Source organism: Tachypleus tridentatus, chromosome 8, assembly GCF_004210375.1.
Source record: "Tachypleus tridentatus isolate NWPU-2018 chromosome 8, ASM421037v1, whole genome shotgun sequence".
NCBI classification, from domain to species: Eukaryota; Metazoa; Arthropoda; class Merostomata; order Xiphosura; family Limulidae; genus Tachypleus; species Tachypleus tridentatus.
Window position 1 is genome coordinate 124723820 of NC_134832.1, and position 17332 is coordinate 124741151.

The window sequence follows — 17332 nt, forward strand, 5'->3', positions numbered from 1 at the left end:
CTCATGAGAAAAATTTAAAAAATTGGAGATAGTGATTACGTTGAATGGCAATTCTTTACTAATTTGCACAAATTGCAAAAACGAAAAGTGCCTTGGAAATAAACTACAAACAATACAGATTCTGTGACAGTAATTATATTTCAAATTAATTTTGAGGTACAAAATTAATTTTTTCTCGTGGCAAATGTCATTGAATTTTCTAAAAGAATTGTAGTTTTCTACTTTTAAGAGAGGTGTTTTTTTTTTATAGCAAAGCCACATGGGGCTATCCACTGAGTTCACCGAGGAGAATCAAACCCCTTTATTTTACCGTTGTAAATCCGCAGACTTATCGTTGTACCAGCAGGGTAGTAACGGAGGTGAATTAACATTTGAATTTATAAGAACGTTTGAGAGACATTTTGAAATAACGGAATGCCGTTAGCTAAAAATCAGAATAGTGCAACGAAAAGTATCACTGAGTAATTCTGGGAACCTTTTGTAACAGAAACAAGAAAAAAAAATTCAGTTAACAGACATCACAGGACAAAGAATGTTTGTTACCTGACGTAAAACATTATTTACTGGGTTTCTAATTACAATGAAGTTTGTGCAACAGTTATATAAACCTTCAGAGTCATTATTGTCATCTTCCTGAGCAGTTTTTGACATATAGATTAAACCAGGATCAGTTGGATGCAGTGGTAAGTAACAATCCTAGTGATCAACAGCTTACAACTGAATATAACAGACAGCTGATGTGGCGCTGATGTGTCGTGAATGAAAGAGGCAGGAAACTACACTGATCAGCAGGAAACATCAATTTTACTTATGACAGAAAACCACAAGTACATCCTAGTACTTTTCCATACATGCTAGACATGTGTGTGATACACATATATGATCACGAAGTACGTGAGCCCATACAGGATAACTAACATAGACATGATCTCGAAGTACGTGAGCCTAAATAGGATTTCACAACCACTTCCTTACCTTGAAAGAAGTATCTGGATATATGGCAAGTTATGTTGTCAAACTGTCAAAAAAATGCATTTTATAGATTGTTGAGGCCTTAACGGAAGAAAATTATAGAAGTTTGTAAGTTTTACAACAAAAGAAAAATAGATATGATCTGGTGAAAGCGTCGACAAGTGTAATGAAAGTATGTCAGGGAACAAAAAGTCGTTTTGAGAAATTTCTGAAATCAATTTTTTTTTATCTTTCTAAGGCACTTATAATTAGTCTTGGAATACAGATAACCATGTTTATGGTTTGGTAAAGTGTTTAAATATATGTTATGTAAAAATACTAATGCATCACTTTGGTAAACAACATTCTGAAAAAGTTGTAGGTGAAAAGTGAGTTTCAAATTCTATAGAATGTTAAAACGCTTATACAACAATCAGTGTAAAGAGTGGTACCTTACAAACTATCAAATTAGCCTTCTTGAATAAATAATTGGTATTTAAGAAAAACATTCAACTATAACACGTAAAAGAGTTTTGTGTTAATCCAATATTAATACTTCCTTTATTATTTATTTTGCAATGTCTACTTCCTACAAAATTATATAACCTTTATTTTTAATACAATAGACCAAACAGTTAGTTTAGATCAACATTTTATATATACTATGTAAATTTTACAAAAAAAGTATTTGTGCAATTTATAATAGCCGTGTTATTGTTATAGTTACTATGAAACTAAAAATATGTAATATATGAACAAATTAAAATATGCATACTAAATGCCATCTAGTGGCACACTTGTAAGTTAAAAACGTATAACGCTAAACCCCGCTGAGGATACAGTATAGATAAGCTATTTGTGCGCAACTGTAAACAAACGTAACACAGTGACAAAAAGTGTCGCAAAAATCTGAGATCACAAAAACTGAAAAAATTAAAGCATTTATATATAAATATAAAATGCTACATTTTGTATCTACTCTAATTAGGCTAATTTCTTTTAGTTATTAAAGAATCATTAATATTCCGTGATGCCACAGATATCTAGTTAGGTTTTTTTATCTGAAGTTGATTGGTTGGTTTTAAATAGGCCCGGCATGGCCAGGTGGATTAAGGCACAAGATTTCTAATCTCCCGTCGCACCAAAACATGCTCACCCTTTCAGCCGTGGAGGCGTTATAATGTTACGGTCAATCCCACTATTCGTTGGTAAAAGAGTAGCCCAAGAGTTAGCGGTGGGTGGTGATGACTAGCTGCCTTCCCTCTAGTCTTACACTGCTAAATTAGGGACGACTAGCACAGATAGCCCTCGTGTAGCTTTGTGCGAAATTCAAAAAACAAACAAACAAACGTTCTGCTGGATATGTTCTTACATATTTCTTTTATCCATTACAAAGTTTAAATCCAAGCGTTTCAGATCTGTCTTTCGTCTCCTTATGTTACTACATAATAGAACTGTCGTTTAATACCAGAACTGATCAGCTGGGCTAGACGAAGATATTGAAATGCTATCTATGTATATGCAGAAAAGTACAATAATTTCGAATAACTCGGTCTTTTTTAAAACGTAATAATCACATTAAGAAAAATGTGGGAAAACAATCTGCAGATATAAATAAGAATATATTTAAACCAACTGTGCATACCACAGTATCAATGAAGCTTACTTACTCTTATTAAACCTTAATGTAGTTTATATTGTAAAAAAACACATTCTGGCTATTTTTGCCTGCCTGCGAAATAAAGAAACAACCATTTTCCCCTAAGAGTAACCCAAGAAATTTAAAATACAAGTTTCATCTGTAACGGATTTACTATTGTATATTTACTTTAATATCGATATCTGTTTTACTTAAATATATATTTAGAAATGCATGTAACCTATTGTGTTAAATTTGTATTGAAAAATTCTTTACTATTATTTAAATCTGCATAAGATTCTAGTTTAAAATAAATAATATATGTTTTAGGAAAGCACTAGCGTATTGTTGTAAACCGAGCTTTCCAGAGTTTGCCTTAAGGTTTATAAACATCTAAAGCTATAACTGTGATAAACGTTTATTAATCGGGAAACTACAGGTATTTAAACAGGAACGTTTATAATAAATCGGAGACACATAACTCAAAATACGTAACAGGTCAAAAACTGGCAGAAACGGAAATACTGAAACGTGCCCTAGCGGAAATTGTAGGAATCTAAAGTTTCCCTTTCGTGTTATGCTTAATTTTGTTGTCTTACATTACATTAGAACCTTCTTTAAATTTTCACAGAGCCTCCAAGCACGGTGTTATAGGACTGATGTCCTCCTTGAGAGAAGAACTGTTTGTGTCAGACAAAGAACAGTGTATTCGCCTTACAACCATTTGCCCAGTTCTGTTTGACAGTGGGTTTGTAAAACAACCCCACAGCAGGTAATTTTCATTTGTTTAAACTATTACACATGCACATATCTAACATATACATTGGATATTAGTTTACATTATTAAAGTTCTGGATAACCGTCAAAAATATTACTCACATTTCAGGATTGTCCTGAATTAAGATAATATATCGTATATCATCGATCTATGTTAAATGTAACATTACACGTTAACAATACTCAACCTGCTCTGGCATAGCTTTGTGTTTAAACTTGACTTCTATGCTGTCATATGTTTCTGAATGTTATACGTTCTCACTCTTTTGTAATTCAAAATTACCTATATATAAAAATCGTATTGAATATGTTTACCTTTTCTAGGGTTGTCATAAAATTTCCTTTATTTTTCTGTGTATTAAACAATATTTACAACATTTTATTTAGTTATTTAAATATTATTTTGGTCTTTTACCGGAAACCAAAACATTCTGAATTTTATGGTAACCAGTAATGTTAACCAAGGCAAATACCATCATTTAGGTATTATTTAGTTTTTCTCACTTTCTCAAATATTTTACATTAATCTAATTGATTTCAAATCGAAGTAAGTTATAAATAAATATAAGCAAATGTTTCTTAAATTATTGCAAGAAATTCGGTAAAATGGTAAAACACATATCTATAATAAAACATTGTTAATTTATTAGCTAGGTCTCGGGCGTATTTCCTTCATTAAGATTAGCTGTTAAAACTACAGAATATTCTATAATTTTAATAGCTAACCCTGATGGAGGACATATACCGAAAACGAAGATAATAAATTAAGAATTTTGTTTGTTATATATACATGCTTTAACTTCTTAAAAAATCTCTTGTAGCAGTTCTCCTGACCTGCATTTTATCTTAAATGATGTTTTTACTTGTACGTGTCCACTATCTGTTGAGTTTCTTTAAATAATGCCAAATTAAGGTTAATAATACAGTTGTCTTTTTTTTCTGTACTTCCATTTACTTAATATATTTGCTTTTATGATCAAACTTTACTCTCCATTAGTGAAAAGGATTCAATTTCATTTTTTTCCCAAGGTTCCCCACGATTTTACCTGTTTTAACTGTAAAAGATGTGGCTCAAGGAGCACTGGATGGAATATTACGAGAGAAAAGTATAGTTGTATTACCATCTTGGATTGGATATTTCTTAAGATTGTCTAGGTAACTCATATAGATGTGTATTATTACACATCGTTTGTGATATTAAATTTACCTTCTAATGTGTAATCCTAGTATTAAAAAAACAAAAACGTATTTTTTATATTTTAAAAACCACTTCTCTACGAACTTAATGTTACATGATTTTATTGCTTCTTTATGCGGTAACTTTATTTGGCACATTAATTAGTAAACACACGATAATTAGTGTGTGTGTGTGTATATATATACATATATGTATATAACATTGAGCAAATTCTAACATTTCTGACTGAAATACATGCAAATCTAAACCTGAGGTATTACAAAACAAAAAACATTATGTTTCATCTTAGGAATAAACTAGTTTTGTTTTAGTATTAAAATTTAAGAATTGATGTTATGTTCCCTTCTTTTGTGTGATATTAGATGCATAAGAATTGTAAATATTTTGTTATTTTTCACAGGATTTTTCCAGACAGTATGGGTTTGTTCTTTCAAAGGTCTTTGGAACATTATCCCTTGCCGACAATCAAAACAAATTAATTATAGATACCCAATAGACAGTTCAAAATTACTAACTAAATTTCAGTTGATATGTATCGTATTTGTTCTACACCATTATCCAATTGCTCCATTGGTCCCGTACAAATAAATCAAGACGTTTTGATGTATGTGGTTTTTATAACTAAATACTGTTTCTATCGGCAGTTTAAGTTAATTTCCCAAAGTTAGTGCTTTAAAGGACTTATATATAACAGTTGTCATTAAATGTTTAATGCTAAGATAAGGCTTACTATTCTAAAAGATACAACAACAAACACTAGAAGAACAAAAGCAGGAAAATATACCGTGCTGCTCGCTGCAACAGTGTGCAATAACTGTGATCACAACTTTGTACGAGTATTCTAGCCGATCTGATGAGCACTGGTATTAGGCAAACAAGGTCTCGTCAGAACGGATATGGTAAATATGGTGTATTCGACATAATATATTCTTCATTACGTTCAGTGATAGGTTCTTAAAATTACTATAAAGAATCAAGGAAAACTTTACCTCAGACGTGCAGTAGAAAACATGCAAGTTTGAATAGACGATTTATTAAAACTACATAATCAAACTGTTCAATAACAATATAAAAGGTAAAATAAAAATCAATTTATCTTATTATATTCTTATTTTGAATTTTTTCTTTTGTTGAAAATAAGGTACTTTCTTGAGTTTTCAACAATTAAAACTTTTATTAATTTGTACAACGTTTGTGAAACATACATCTGACCATATTAATATGTAACAATCATTACGATAATAAATCATCGTATAATTCACAGTAATTTTTGTATTAATAACTTTACACTTTTGTTTTTAAACTGATATTTGTTACATTGTGCACGTTGAAGATAATAACCATATAATTTTGTTTTGTTTTGAAAGCCCCTATGGTGGCTTTTCAGCTCAGTCACTAAAATAACCCGACATTTATCTGATCACTTGAAATTGATTTTTACTGTCCTTTGTAATAATGATTATTAACGTTATTTCAGCCTGTAACAAACTTTTTTTTGTTTCAAGACCAACGAACAATCTGTTGAAATAAGCACCAAGTTGACGTCATCAGGCTGACGTAGCTATTTTATCACAGTTCCAGCGGTTGTTATTTTAAAGGAATATACAAGTCAGCCTGGGTTGACTTAAGAATTAAAATGTTGTGCATTATCACCGGAAAATATTTGAGTGCATGCTTTCCGTTAATTAAGAAAGTTGATATAGCTCGTTTTCGGTAAAAACAAAAAACAACAACAACAAAAAACATATTCTTACGTTGTCTCTAACATCTGAACAAGAAAAAAACGTTATGAGCTACTGTGACATAGTTTCTCTATTTATATTATGAGATTCTTCATTTAGTGAAATAACAAACAGACAAATAGAAACCCTGTATTTATAATGACTTGTGGTCCGAAAATTAATTGGTCCTTTGAAGTTACAGCAACAGGGCGCCATCTATTCATACAAAACTATACTAAACACTTGTTTCAAACTGAGTGCACCGGAGTACATCAACAGGCATGGAGTCTTTCGGCGAGCTGTGATTTTCGTCTTCGTGGAACTGAATGGAACTTGATTTGTACCAAACCACTGCGTCCACTGCGAAAGCTCCTAACATGATAGCCGCTGTTATACCGTGAAAATACATTCGAAATTTTGCTGGGTCATAAATTCGACATGCACCCTTGTCACCACAATCGCCCTCTTCCCAAAATAAGCAAGCAGAATCGACGACAGCGCCATAGATAATTGGACAAGGAACGTTACCTGGAAAATAAAGGTTTAATATCAATCATACACTAATATACTGAACATTAAACATTAAACATGAACACAAAATTACCCAGACGAGTCAGCGATAAATTTACATACAGTCTGGGTTCGATTCTTTGTGGTGGACAGAGCGCAGATAGCTTATTGTGTAGCTTTGAACAAAGGAAACAATATTAACACTAAATCTTTATGTTCTCCCCTTTATATTACCTTTAGCATGAAGTTCACTAATAACGTTCAAGAACCAACTTTATCGAAACTGGTTGAGTTTCATATTCACTACAAATAAGAAAGAACATTTAGCCAACAATATCATTGATTCTAGAATGCCTAAGGTCCATTTTTTGTTCTGCTAAATAAACTTCTTTAACATTAGGGAGGGAAGGAGAATAAAAGACAAAATTCTCACTAGGTTAGGGCAAACCCTTGCCCTTATAATGACTGCACGAGAAGAACTATAACAGCATGATAGACACATAACTAATATTTTGATCAACCATCTGTTTTAAACAGAAAAAAGTAGTCTTGTTTCGTTACACTGGAAAAATAAAAAATTGCGATCTCTTACCGAACAGTCCAATAGCAAAGTATATTAATCCTAAGGCAAGGGCTTTGTCCTGCGGTTCGACACATCTAAAAACAAATATTTGTCATTATATATATGTTAGCAAAAGAAAAATTAAACTCAGTATTCTGTAGCAATACAATAAATAACACTATGTAATACAAATTTTGTTCCTGGGTAGTACGTGTTATTACTAAATTGCTTATGTTATAAAAGTACAGAAAATGGCCATTATTCCCTTCAAACTTTGCTTTTGTGACCTGGATAATGAAATTTAGAAATTAACCTATTTCCTATGTAAAAAATGGACAAATTTGTACATTTTCATTTACATGAGGTCTGAATAAAACAACATATGAATCAAGATTTACATGTATTTATACTAAAGTTATACAAAAATGAACAAAAAATGTTTAGAAGTGAGTAGTTTTTCGAGATTTGCGACTCTAATGTGAATCACTTTCACGTATCAGCCCCAAGATACAGTGTCGGCATTCGACTTTGTTAGACCAAGATCTCTAATCAAGTCATTGAGGTCTCTTTGGTTGGGATACTATGGGTTTCTCTCACCAGCTGCACCTCTGAAATTGTAATCTGAAGTTTCAACGTCTACCTCCTCTTCTGATTTGCTGCTCTCTTCTGAGGATGGCTGCTTTCTCTCTGACGGAGTGGGTACATGGAGCTCAGGGCAGTGTGGCACTCGGGCGATGGATGAAGGAAGGTCCGGATATATGATAGCAGATGCATTCTTGCCAGCCCAACGTTTCGAAGGGTTCATCATGCAGAAGTAGTAATTGCTTGAGTGGTCAGTGGGTTCACGACAAATCCTTGGAATAGCAAACATCATGGCTCTCTTTTCCCCTCTGTACCATCTTGCAAAAAGAGCAAAATAAAATTGTTATTATGAAGAATAAATTTATTTCATTCACAACTAATGTGTAAGAGGTTCAGGCAAAATATTTTGTATGTGATATTTTTTCTATACTGTTGGATATAAAAAATAAATTAAAAGATATTTAAATTTTAAAAGGTCTAAAATTTGTATAATGTAAAATCTTACTATTCAAGTAAGCAAAAAATGTCCGTCTTACCTTCTAGAGTATTTTGGTGTTATTTTTCAATTCTCTCAGGTAAAATAAGGTGCTCAGGGTTTATCTTGATCCCCGACAGACATGTTGAAATATGATTTGTAGGCTTCACACATTTTAGTAGATACTGTCACAGAGTACGTTTTCGCTCTTGTCTTGATAAACTGACCACATACATAGCAGAATACGTCTGGAGAATGTTTGCAGCTTCTTGATGCCATGTTTGATAAAATCAGATAGGTCTATGTGTTCACTTAGACAGCTAGAACTAAATTGAAGTGGCGAGTCCCTGTGTATATATATATATTACTATGGAAAGTCCTAGAAGATTCTAAAAGGTTCTTGAAAATTCTCGTAAGTTTTACAACATTCTAGAAAGTTCTTGAAAGTTCGAAAAAAAATTATCTGTCAGCTACTCAGCACTGAATCTGCCAGGAATGTTCTGTAAAATGGGTAAATTTGAAAATTTCATCATCCAGGTCACAAAAGCAAAGTTTGAAGAGTTTGTTTGTTTTTGGAATTTCGCACAAAGCTACTCGAAGGCTATCTGTGCTAGCCGTCCCTAATTTAGCAGTGTAAGACTAGAGGGAAGGCAGCTAGTCATCACCACCCACCGCCAACTCTTGGGCTACTCTTTTACCAACGAATAGTTGGATTGACCGTCACATTATACACCCCCACGGCTGGGAGGTCGAGCATGTTTGACGAGACGCGGGCGCGAACCCGCGACCCTCAGATTACGAGTCGCACGCCTTACGCGCTAAGCCATGCCAGGCCTAAGTTTGAAGAGAAAAATAGGTATTTTCCATTTACTTTAGGCACAAGCAATTGGGAAATAACACTTTTACTCAGAAACAAGAAAAAGTAAAAATGTTGTTACATAGTGCAATTAAATAAGATTCTATAAGTTTACGTTTATGTCTACTCATCCAGTGCTCAGCACTAGGCTTGAGGGTTTCTAACGCTATAATTCGAGTATCAGTCCCTGTGGTCTCCACGGCAGAGATATAATTCATTGGAAAGCTTTGAGAGTAATAAGAAGGAACGATTAGTTCTAGTCATGTTATTGTCCTCCAGTGGGTATGCGACATGTTTATAAAGTTGAAACGATAAAATCCGGGATTCGATTCCCCGTTCTGCACAGAGTGCAGGTAACCCATTACTTAGCTTTGCCTAAACAAATAAGCAAATCACGTTTACGATAGAGTTTGTTAGAATTGCAAAGCAGAAATCGTGATGAAAATTCGTGATTAAAATTAATCCAAGTTGTAACACCTAGCAGGCATTGAACTTATATTTACAGTGATAGTACAGAGGGTTGAATATTAAAACAATTTTAAATGTCCAAATCAGCAACTTACGAAAAAATAACAGCCTATATATATATATATTAGTTAATGCATTTCTTTCCATTCCTGATCAGCCATCTGAAGTCATAACGGATTAAAGCTTGAGGTAACAGCGCCTAGAAAGTTTTGGAATATCCTATCTATCAAGCAAAATTCGTTTTCAGTTTTTAAGATACTTATAAGGGTGGTTAGTGGGGTTTCTGTACTCTAGATATTTTAGGTGGTTCTATTTATACTTTTAAAAATTCAATAACTTTAGGGGTAACTGTCCTACCACATCTGGCTGCAGACAGCGAAAAGCAGAAGGAGGTGAGATATTGTGGACTTAACCACTCACCACTCCACCATTGTTTTTATTTTCCATGATGATAAATTTATTTAACTTAAGTGTTTTGAACTTTGCTTCATAGATAGGGTATCCCAACACTTCTTCGGATGCTATTACCACAAGCTTTAATCCGTTATGATTACAGATGGTTCACCAGGAACGGAAATAAATGCATGAAATGACTATAAATCATTTATTGTTTAATAGTGCTGATCACTAAACCGCCTATTAGCGATAATTGTAATTGATAATTATTGAGCTATTTATCTATTTATAAAAATATATGTTAGTTGTAGTGGAACAGAATATACCAGAACTATATTTTGACATTGTTGAGTATTGTGTAGATAGTCTGATGCTATCGAAAATTAATTGGTTTTGAAAATGGTAAGTAACAGCATTTGTATATGCAAAATAGTAACCCACCCAAATTATAAAAAAATATTTTCTGAATTTTCTATAAATAATATAGATAAATTTGGTCAACATGCCTGTCCAAACAAAAATAAGATGTGAAATAATTCGTACCTCAGCTGTGATGAATAAAATCCAGCCCACTGTGAAAGATGCGAATTTTGCGCACAAAAATCATTGCCAGAAGCTACCCACGTGCTTCTAGCAAAAGCACGGAACACAGTCAAGAAGGATCTGTGCCAAGAAAAGCAACACAAGCTGCTTCCACGACATAGTCAATACATCAGTACAACCGTAGCATAGCTCAAACACTTAAAGAATGAAACAGATATTGATACTATTACAAACAAAGACATGCCTATTAAGTTGATAGATTCACCTATTGATTTCTGTGCAATCAACCTACTGAAATAGGCATTGAAAAACCGCGTTCCTTATAGAATGGATGGATTGCAGAAACCATCAGAAATAAGTGGAGTGCTTTGGACGTGACAACTTTACGACTGGGCCTTTGGCAATAGAAACTAAGCTGCAGAATTAGTGTCAAGACACACTGGTTGTCATGGATTGTAATAGAATGGTGAAGTTCCAGAATCTCTGTAACATAACATACTTAACTTGTGAGTTTCAACCTGCAACTAGAAACGAAAGTATCGTGCACTTATATTACTGTAGAGATAGAAATGAACAAATTAATTTGTTATTCCAACAATTCAACTTACTTGCTCTACTGAGCACACGTACAAAGTTTCAAAATACCGTTCGTCACAGTATAAACTATTTATGTGCTTAAGAACACGGTAGTATTATTTGGCAAACTTATATTACTAAACATAAATAATACTGTGTATTCGAATTTTTATCTTTAGTGAAAATGAGAATTGAAATAGCACACATGTATAAATGAAGTCCAAAAATACTCAACATTATATAGAATAACTTACTGAATAAATATTTTACCGTAAAAAAATATAATAAATCAGAAACACTTCAGGGAAATATATAAGGGTTAGAACATAAGTCTAAACGAAAACTTTATTTTTTACGACATTCTGGACAGATGCCATTCGTGACGCACTACATTCTGTGTTACACGAACGTCAGGCCAAGAAACACTCGTTGAGGGGGTAAAACATACAAATGCTATAATTATAACCGTTTTATAAACACACTTAGACAGTATGTTTCCAATATAGACCAGGTTCCAAAACCACCATGGGCAACTATAGGAAAGCAGTGAGAAATGAAAGAATGAGTCAAAAAAGTAAATGTTGTAGTCACGATGAACCTACAGGGAAAACAGCAAAAAGTGAAACAAGCCTGGAAAGAGAAGACTAAGTTAAAAATATATATTGAAGCCAAAAGTTATAATAAAGGAGAACCTGCGGTCAAGCAGAAGAAAACAGAGTTAAATAAACATCTTCAGAAGTCAAGCAAATAGCAGAGCAGTATGCAAGAAATATGAGACAATTTCAGAATGGAATGCGATCCATCAGATACCTGTATATAAAACCAATTGTGAATAATGGTACAAAAGAGATAAAAGTAGTATCATGTGTATGCGTGATGGGACTAAGAAAGATCAAAGGGTAGAACAGTTAACGTCTTAGAATTGATGAAAAAAAATACATCTTCTTACAGCGGTATATTAGCCCCATACAAGAATACAGGCAGGCCTGTCCGACATTATCATGGTAGAAAATGAATGATAGAATTCATTGAAGAATGCCAGTGAGTAGAGAATTCTTCCAGCTAAAAATAAGGGTCCTTCACCTGGCCGAACATGATGCGAGATACTTTAAAATTAAAACTCTGTCTACGGAAATAAAACAACGTTATTTGAAATAATCAGTTTGTCAATAATGGAAGAAAAAAAAGAGAACCTTAGAGGGAGTGGTAAAACCAAAGAAGTTCACGGTTTCAAGTATCGAGGCAGTCACGTATAAAATACATAATGTATGCAAACATTACCACACTTCAACAATGCTAAAGATTTGGAAGTCTTGAACATTCATGTGGTGCACACCGGCTGTGTTGGACTCCAGATGTTTTGTTGTTTTCTGTTTAGTTAAAACTTGTGAAGGAGAAAAATGATTTTTTTATGAGTTCTGGCTTGCCACAAGAATCCTCACTCTGTCTTGTGCTCTTCAATGTATAAGCAGTTGAACTGGTCAACACAATAGAAAGTCCCAGCGTGATACCGTATATCTATGTTGTTGACAAAATTGGTGATAGCTTCTAACAACGTCACTGGAGTGGTAGTTTCTGCAAGAAGCTAGCAAAACTCTCTATCACTGGAGTAAAAATAAAAAATACGCATCTAACCAAATAAATCCTGTTGAAATTGGATATCAGATCTCATCCAACACTTCTATTTTATGCTGACATATGCAGATACAAGAGCGTCACGCAACAGCTCTCTCATTTTTCTGAGTGTTGTGATGAATTATAGAATGGCAAAGCCCGCACATAATTATCATTTGAAAATAAAATCTGAAGAGTCCAGAAAGTGCAGCAAAGGATCCTCATAAATGTAATGAGAGCAAAAGTCAAGCAAAAAGGAACATGGAATTCACTTGTGTGTATCAGTGGCAAAATCGGTAATGATTTAATTACATGATGCAACAATGAAGATAGCAGTAGAAAAAAGTAGTCCGCACGTTTGTCTAAATTTGGACACCATCACTACAAGACAAAAGATTCTAAATAGCCAATCGCTACTAAGAATTAGCATAACAATATTATCAGCCTGTACATCAGCACTTAAAAGAGAGGGTAGATGAAACAGTAATACAAAGAGTGAAATTGATCATATAATTGGTCAAAGAAACCAAGATAGATGTAGAGGCGATGTGCCTACGACTCCAGTTGTTCAGAAATAAGTCTTAGAACTTATAAAACTAAAGATCATATACAGCACAAATTGTTTACTATGTAACTTTGTTGTTATGTTCAACAGAAAATAGCAAGAACGTTGAGTTGGTTCAGGCAGATAGTATTAAGTTAAACACAATAAAGACTGGTTGCAGGGTGTGGAGAGAAGAGTCATAACTGGTCAACATAGCTGGAGCCATGGAATACATATATGTGCAATTACTGATACTACCATAGAAATAGACAGCTCAGTTAGGAATGACGTGTCTACATAGGAAGGAACCATGAAGAGAGATGTGATCTAGTGTTAGAATGGTTAGTGGACCGAAACTGTGTGATCTAGATCATCCAGGGCAGAATGAGGCTTACGAAAGCACCTATGTTTGATCGATCTGTAACAGTAAAGATCGTTACAGGATCGTATTCGTTATAGACTCACTAAATGTCAATAGAAAATTGGAGTCATGTTTTTTCCAAAGAAGATGGATAAAAAGCTTTAAGAGACTTGGAGAGTCATCTTATAATGACCCATGTTATACGCCATAGTGAAATATCATTCAAGGTAAAGTTTGGCCATTGGGCTGCATTATAAGTCTCCAAACATGTCATCAGCGAAATAGAACAAGTTCTGAGAGAAGAGAAAAAGATGGAACAAAGGTTGCACAAGCCGACTGAACGATAGGTAGAAAGTTAGTAGAAATGTAGGAGTGGAGTGAGCATAACAATACGTGCAAAGGGCAGATGCTACTTAAATCCAGTTTGACAACACTACTTCCAGAACCTCAAGGAAATTACTAGAGAGAGGACAGACAGTACCAAAATTCTAAAGTGTATAATAGTAACAGAAGTAATAGTATTAAAATCAGTCTATTTACATAGGTTAAAGAATAAAAAGTAAATGTACATATATAAATATAATAGTACTGTTTGTTGTGAATGCACGAGACTATTTAGCAAGGTGTAGATGATCTTCACTCATACTGATATGGAGGTTAATTAAGTCACGCGGGAGTACAAACAAATTTTCAGTTTTGCGATTTTTATAGGAGTTTTTGAATTTTTTATTTACTACTACTTCGCCCCCTGTTGATGGATCTTCACCAAATTTGACATGGAGCTTTGTCTGGTCCATAAGGAGACACACGTGAGTTTTCAATTTCACATTTTATGTTTTGCAGGTATTATTGGCATTTTTGTTTTTACAATTATTTATAAGGAAAACAACTTTTAATGCCCTAAAATAACCTTTCTTTAATCACGAATTTATGTCCATGGGAGCGGTAATATATCTAGTATGAATACAAATAGAACATTACAAACAATAATAAAAAATAATAACGAAGTTAAAAAAGTTGTCAGTCGGTGGTTTGCAATGAGGGACAGAACCAAGATACCTAGATCGCAAAGTCACAAACGTGCTGGAAGGACTTTCAGAACTGGAGAGAGGAGATCTTTTAATTTGACTGACTCTTACCTTCTATTGCATTTGAATAAATTACATAGACGTGTGGCGTGAAGTACGTTTGTAGAAAATATTACTGAAAGAAATATTGTTGGATATTTGTTGTAAAAGGTATTGCAATTTTAAAAAATGTAAACAATTTAAAAAATAAAAACTCATCACATGATATACTGGAACCACACAAATCGAATTTTAGAGGTGGTAATCACTATTAAACACACACTCTCTCTCTCACACAAACACACACACACGTGTACATGGCCAGGTGGTTAAGGCACTCGACTTGTAATCTGAGGGTCCCGGGTTCGAATCCCCGTCACACCACACATGCTCGCCCTTTCAGCCATGGGGGCGTTATAAAGGGCGTCATTCCCACTATTCGTTGGTAAAAAAGTAGCCCAAGGGTTGGCGGTGGGTAGTGATGACTAGCTGTCTTTAACCGCTGAATTAGGAACGGCTAGTTTAGATTGCCCTCGTGTTGTTTTTGCGCGAAATTCAAAACAAACAAATATTTATATATATCAAATCATCCCTTAAGTAATATTCGATTTTAGGTTCAGAAAAAGAGAAAGGATTTCAAACGCTTTCAATGTTATTTAATCAATAACTTATGTTCCATTATTATTAATTACTTCCTGCCAACGATTCACAATCTTCTGAATGCCACTTCTAGAAAAGTCTTGGGGCTTGGAGGAAAAAAATGTAGAGAGGGTAGTTTTGAAATCTTCACCTTTTCCAAGCTCTTTTCCATCAAGATAGTTCTGTAAACCTCGGAATAGATGATAATCAGATGGGGCAAGATCTGGAGAATAAGGAAGATGTGGAAGTTTTTCCCAGTCTAGCTCATCAATCTTTGTAGATGTGATCCTTGCTGTAAGGGGCCATGTGTTATCCTGGTGTAACACAACACCTTTACGATTGATCAAAGCAGGCCTTTTTTCTTTCAGTGTAACATTCAAGCGCTTTAACTGTTAACAACAGAAGTCTGATGTAAACGTTACATTAAGTGGCAACAACTCAAAGTGGATCACACCAAGAATATCCTACCAAACGCTTAACAAGAATTTCCTTGGGTGGAGATCCATTTGGGGCTGTGCTTTAGCCAGTTTACCTGCTTTGAGCCGTTATCTGCCGCACTTAACATTTTTATAAAATATGCATTTTTCATCTTCAGTCACTAACCTGTCTAAACAAGGTGAGTTACGTTCACGAGAGTGCAGGGAAGTGCAAATGTCCATTCTTGCTCTAAGGTTGGCTTCTGTCAAATCAGGGGAACCCGTTTTCCAAATGTTGATACCTTTCCAAGATGTTGCAGATGACGGTGAACTCTTAAATGGGTTGAATTAAGCACAATCTTCAAGTGCAACCAGCAGCAAGTCATCATTAAACTCAACAGGACGAACTGAACGTGGTGCATCACTTAACCTGTAGTCACCTCATCTTAATACCACCTTCGACATTTTGTTTCATTGAGAGACTCTGCATCATAAACACCTTGAATGTTTCGTGTAGTATTTTCTCCACTATTGCCTTTTTTTAAACTCAAAGCATTATATGCCTAATGTGCTCCTCAGACACACCCACCTCTATAAGGGTTTATTTAATTAACTATCTGTAAAAGGTAGATTTGGGTTAGTATCTTTTGTCTGAACGTTTTTATACACGTCCTACTACATATTTTAGTTATTAAAACCTTCTACAAAGACAGAAATGATGATGTTCTTTCTGTATTAACTTTTCGGACATTATTTATGGGATGACCTGATATATATACACATACACACATATAACACATAGATGAACGTAAAAATGCATCACAATGAACGACTATACGAATAGCTTACGATGTATTTCCTAAGACAAGGGAACTTTCAACAAAAGATTGCGAAAAGAGAATTTTAAGAGGTGCAACTGTTAAACAACCTCAACGAGAAAAACGTTTCTTTGACATGAAATAAAATCGTTATTTGAAAGTAATTTTTTCATTAATTTCTAATGAACATTATGTATTTAATTGGAAGGTGAGGTAGCGTTCATTAATTTCTAATGAAACACTATGTATTTAATTGGAAGGTGAGGTAGCGTTCATGATTTCATAGTTTTAACTTTTTGGAAGTGTGTTTTTGGTTAAAAAGACTTACATGTCGAAAACATCAAAATGGCCGAAAGAAGTGCTTTGAAACTTTGAGATCAGTTGAACTTTCGCCAAAAATCAAAGGTTTCCGTGAAATCGGTGAGCAAGCCTACGTATTGTTTCTTCAACACATAGTTTGTTACATCTGCCACGCTGGATACAGTAAATAACGTATTGTCACATGCGCTGGTTCGAACAGAGAAGTTCTTCTCCACCTAGCCCTTAAGCACATTTATAAAGTCTGTGACACGCGTTTCATTCTTGACGTCAATTTCGCTGGTACATAACAAACAGTGAC

At 34.1% G+C, this 17332-nt stretch overlaps 2 protein-coding genes across 4 annotated transcripts in view; one reads left to right on the forward strand and one right to left on the reverse strand.

The window, feature by feature from the left end:
- LOC143223416 (17-beta-hydroxysteroid dehydrogenase 13-like) overlaps positions 1-5668 on the forward strand; it is a 32924-nt gene extending 27256 nt beyond the window's left edge. For both annotated transcript variants that reach the window (XM_076451365.1, XM_076451364.1), the window contains exons 4-6: positions 3222-3362; positions 4397-4522; positions 4966-5668. In XM_076451365.1, coding sequence (XP_076307480.1) covers positions 3222-3362; positions 4397-4522; positions 4966-5044 — 346 coding nt within the window. In that variant the 3' untranslated portion in view covers positions 5045-5668. The remainder of the gene's footprint in view (positions 1-3221; positions 3363-4396; positions 4523-4965) is intronic.
- Positions 5669-5719: 51 nt separating this feature from the next.
- LOC143223414 (solute carrier organic anion transporter family member 74D-like) overlaps positions 5720-17332 on the reverse strand; it is a 60680-nt gene continuing 49067 nt past the window's right edge. For both annotated transcript variants that reach the window (XM_076451359.1, XM_076451358.1), the window contains exons 9-10: positions 7389-7453; positions 5720-6814 (exon numbers count right to left, since the gene is read on the reverse strand). In XM_076451359.1, coding sequence (XP_076307474.1) covers positions 6522-6814; positions 7389-7453 — 358 coding nt within the window. In that variant the 3' untranslated portion in view covers positions 5720-6521. The remainder of the gene's footprint in view (positions 6815-7388; positions 7454-17332) is intronic.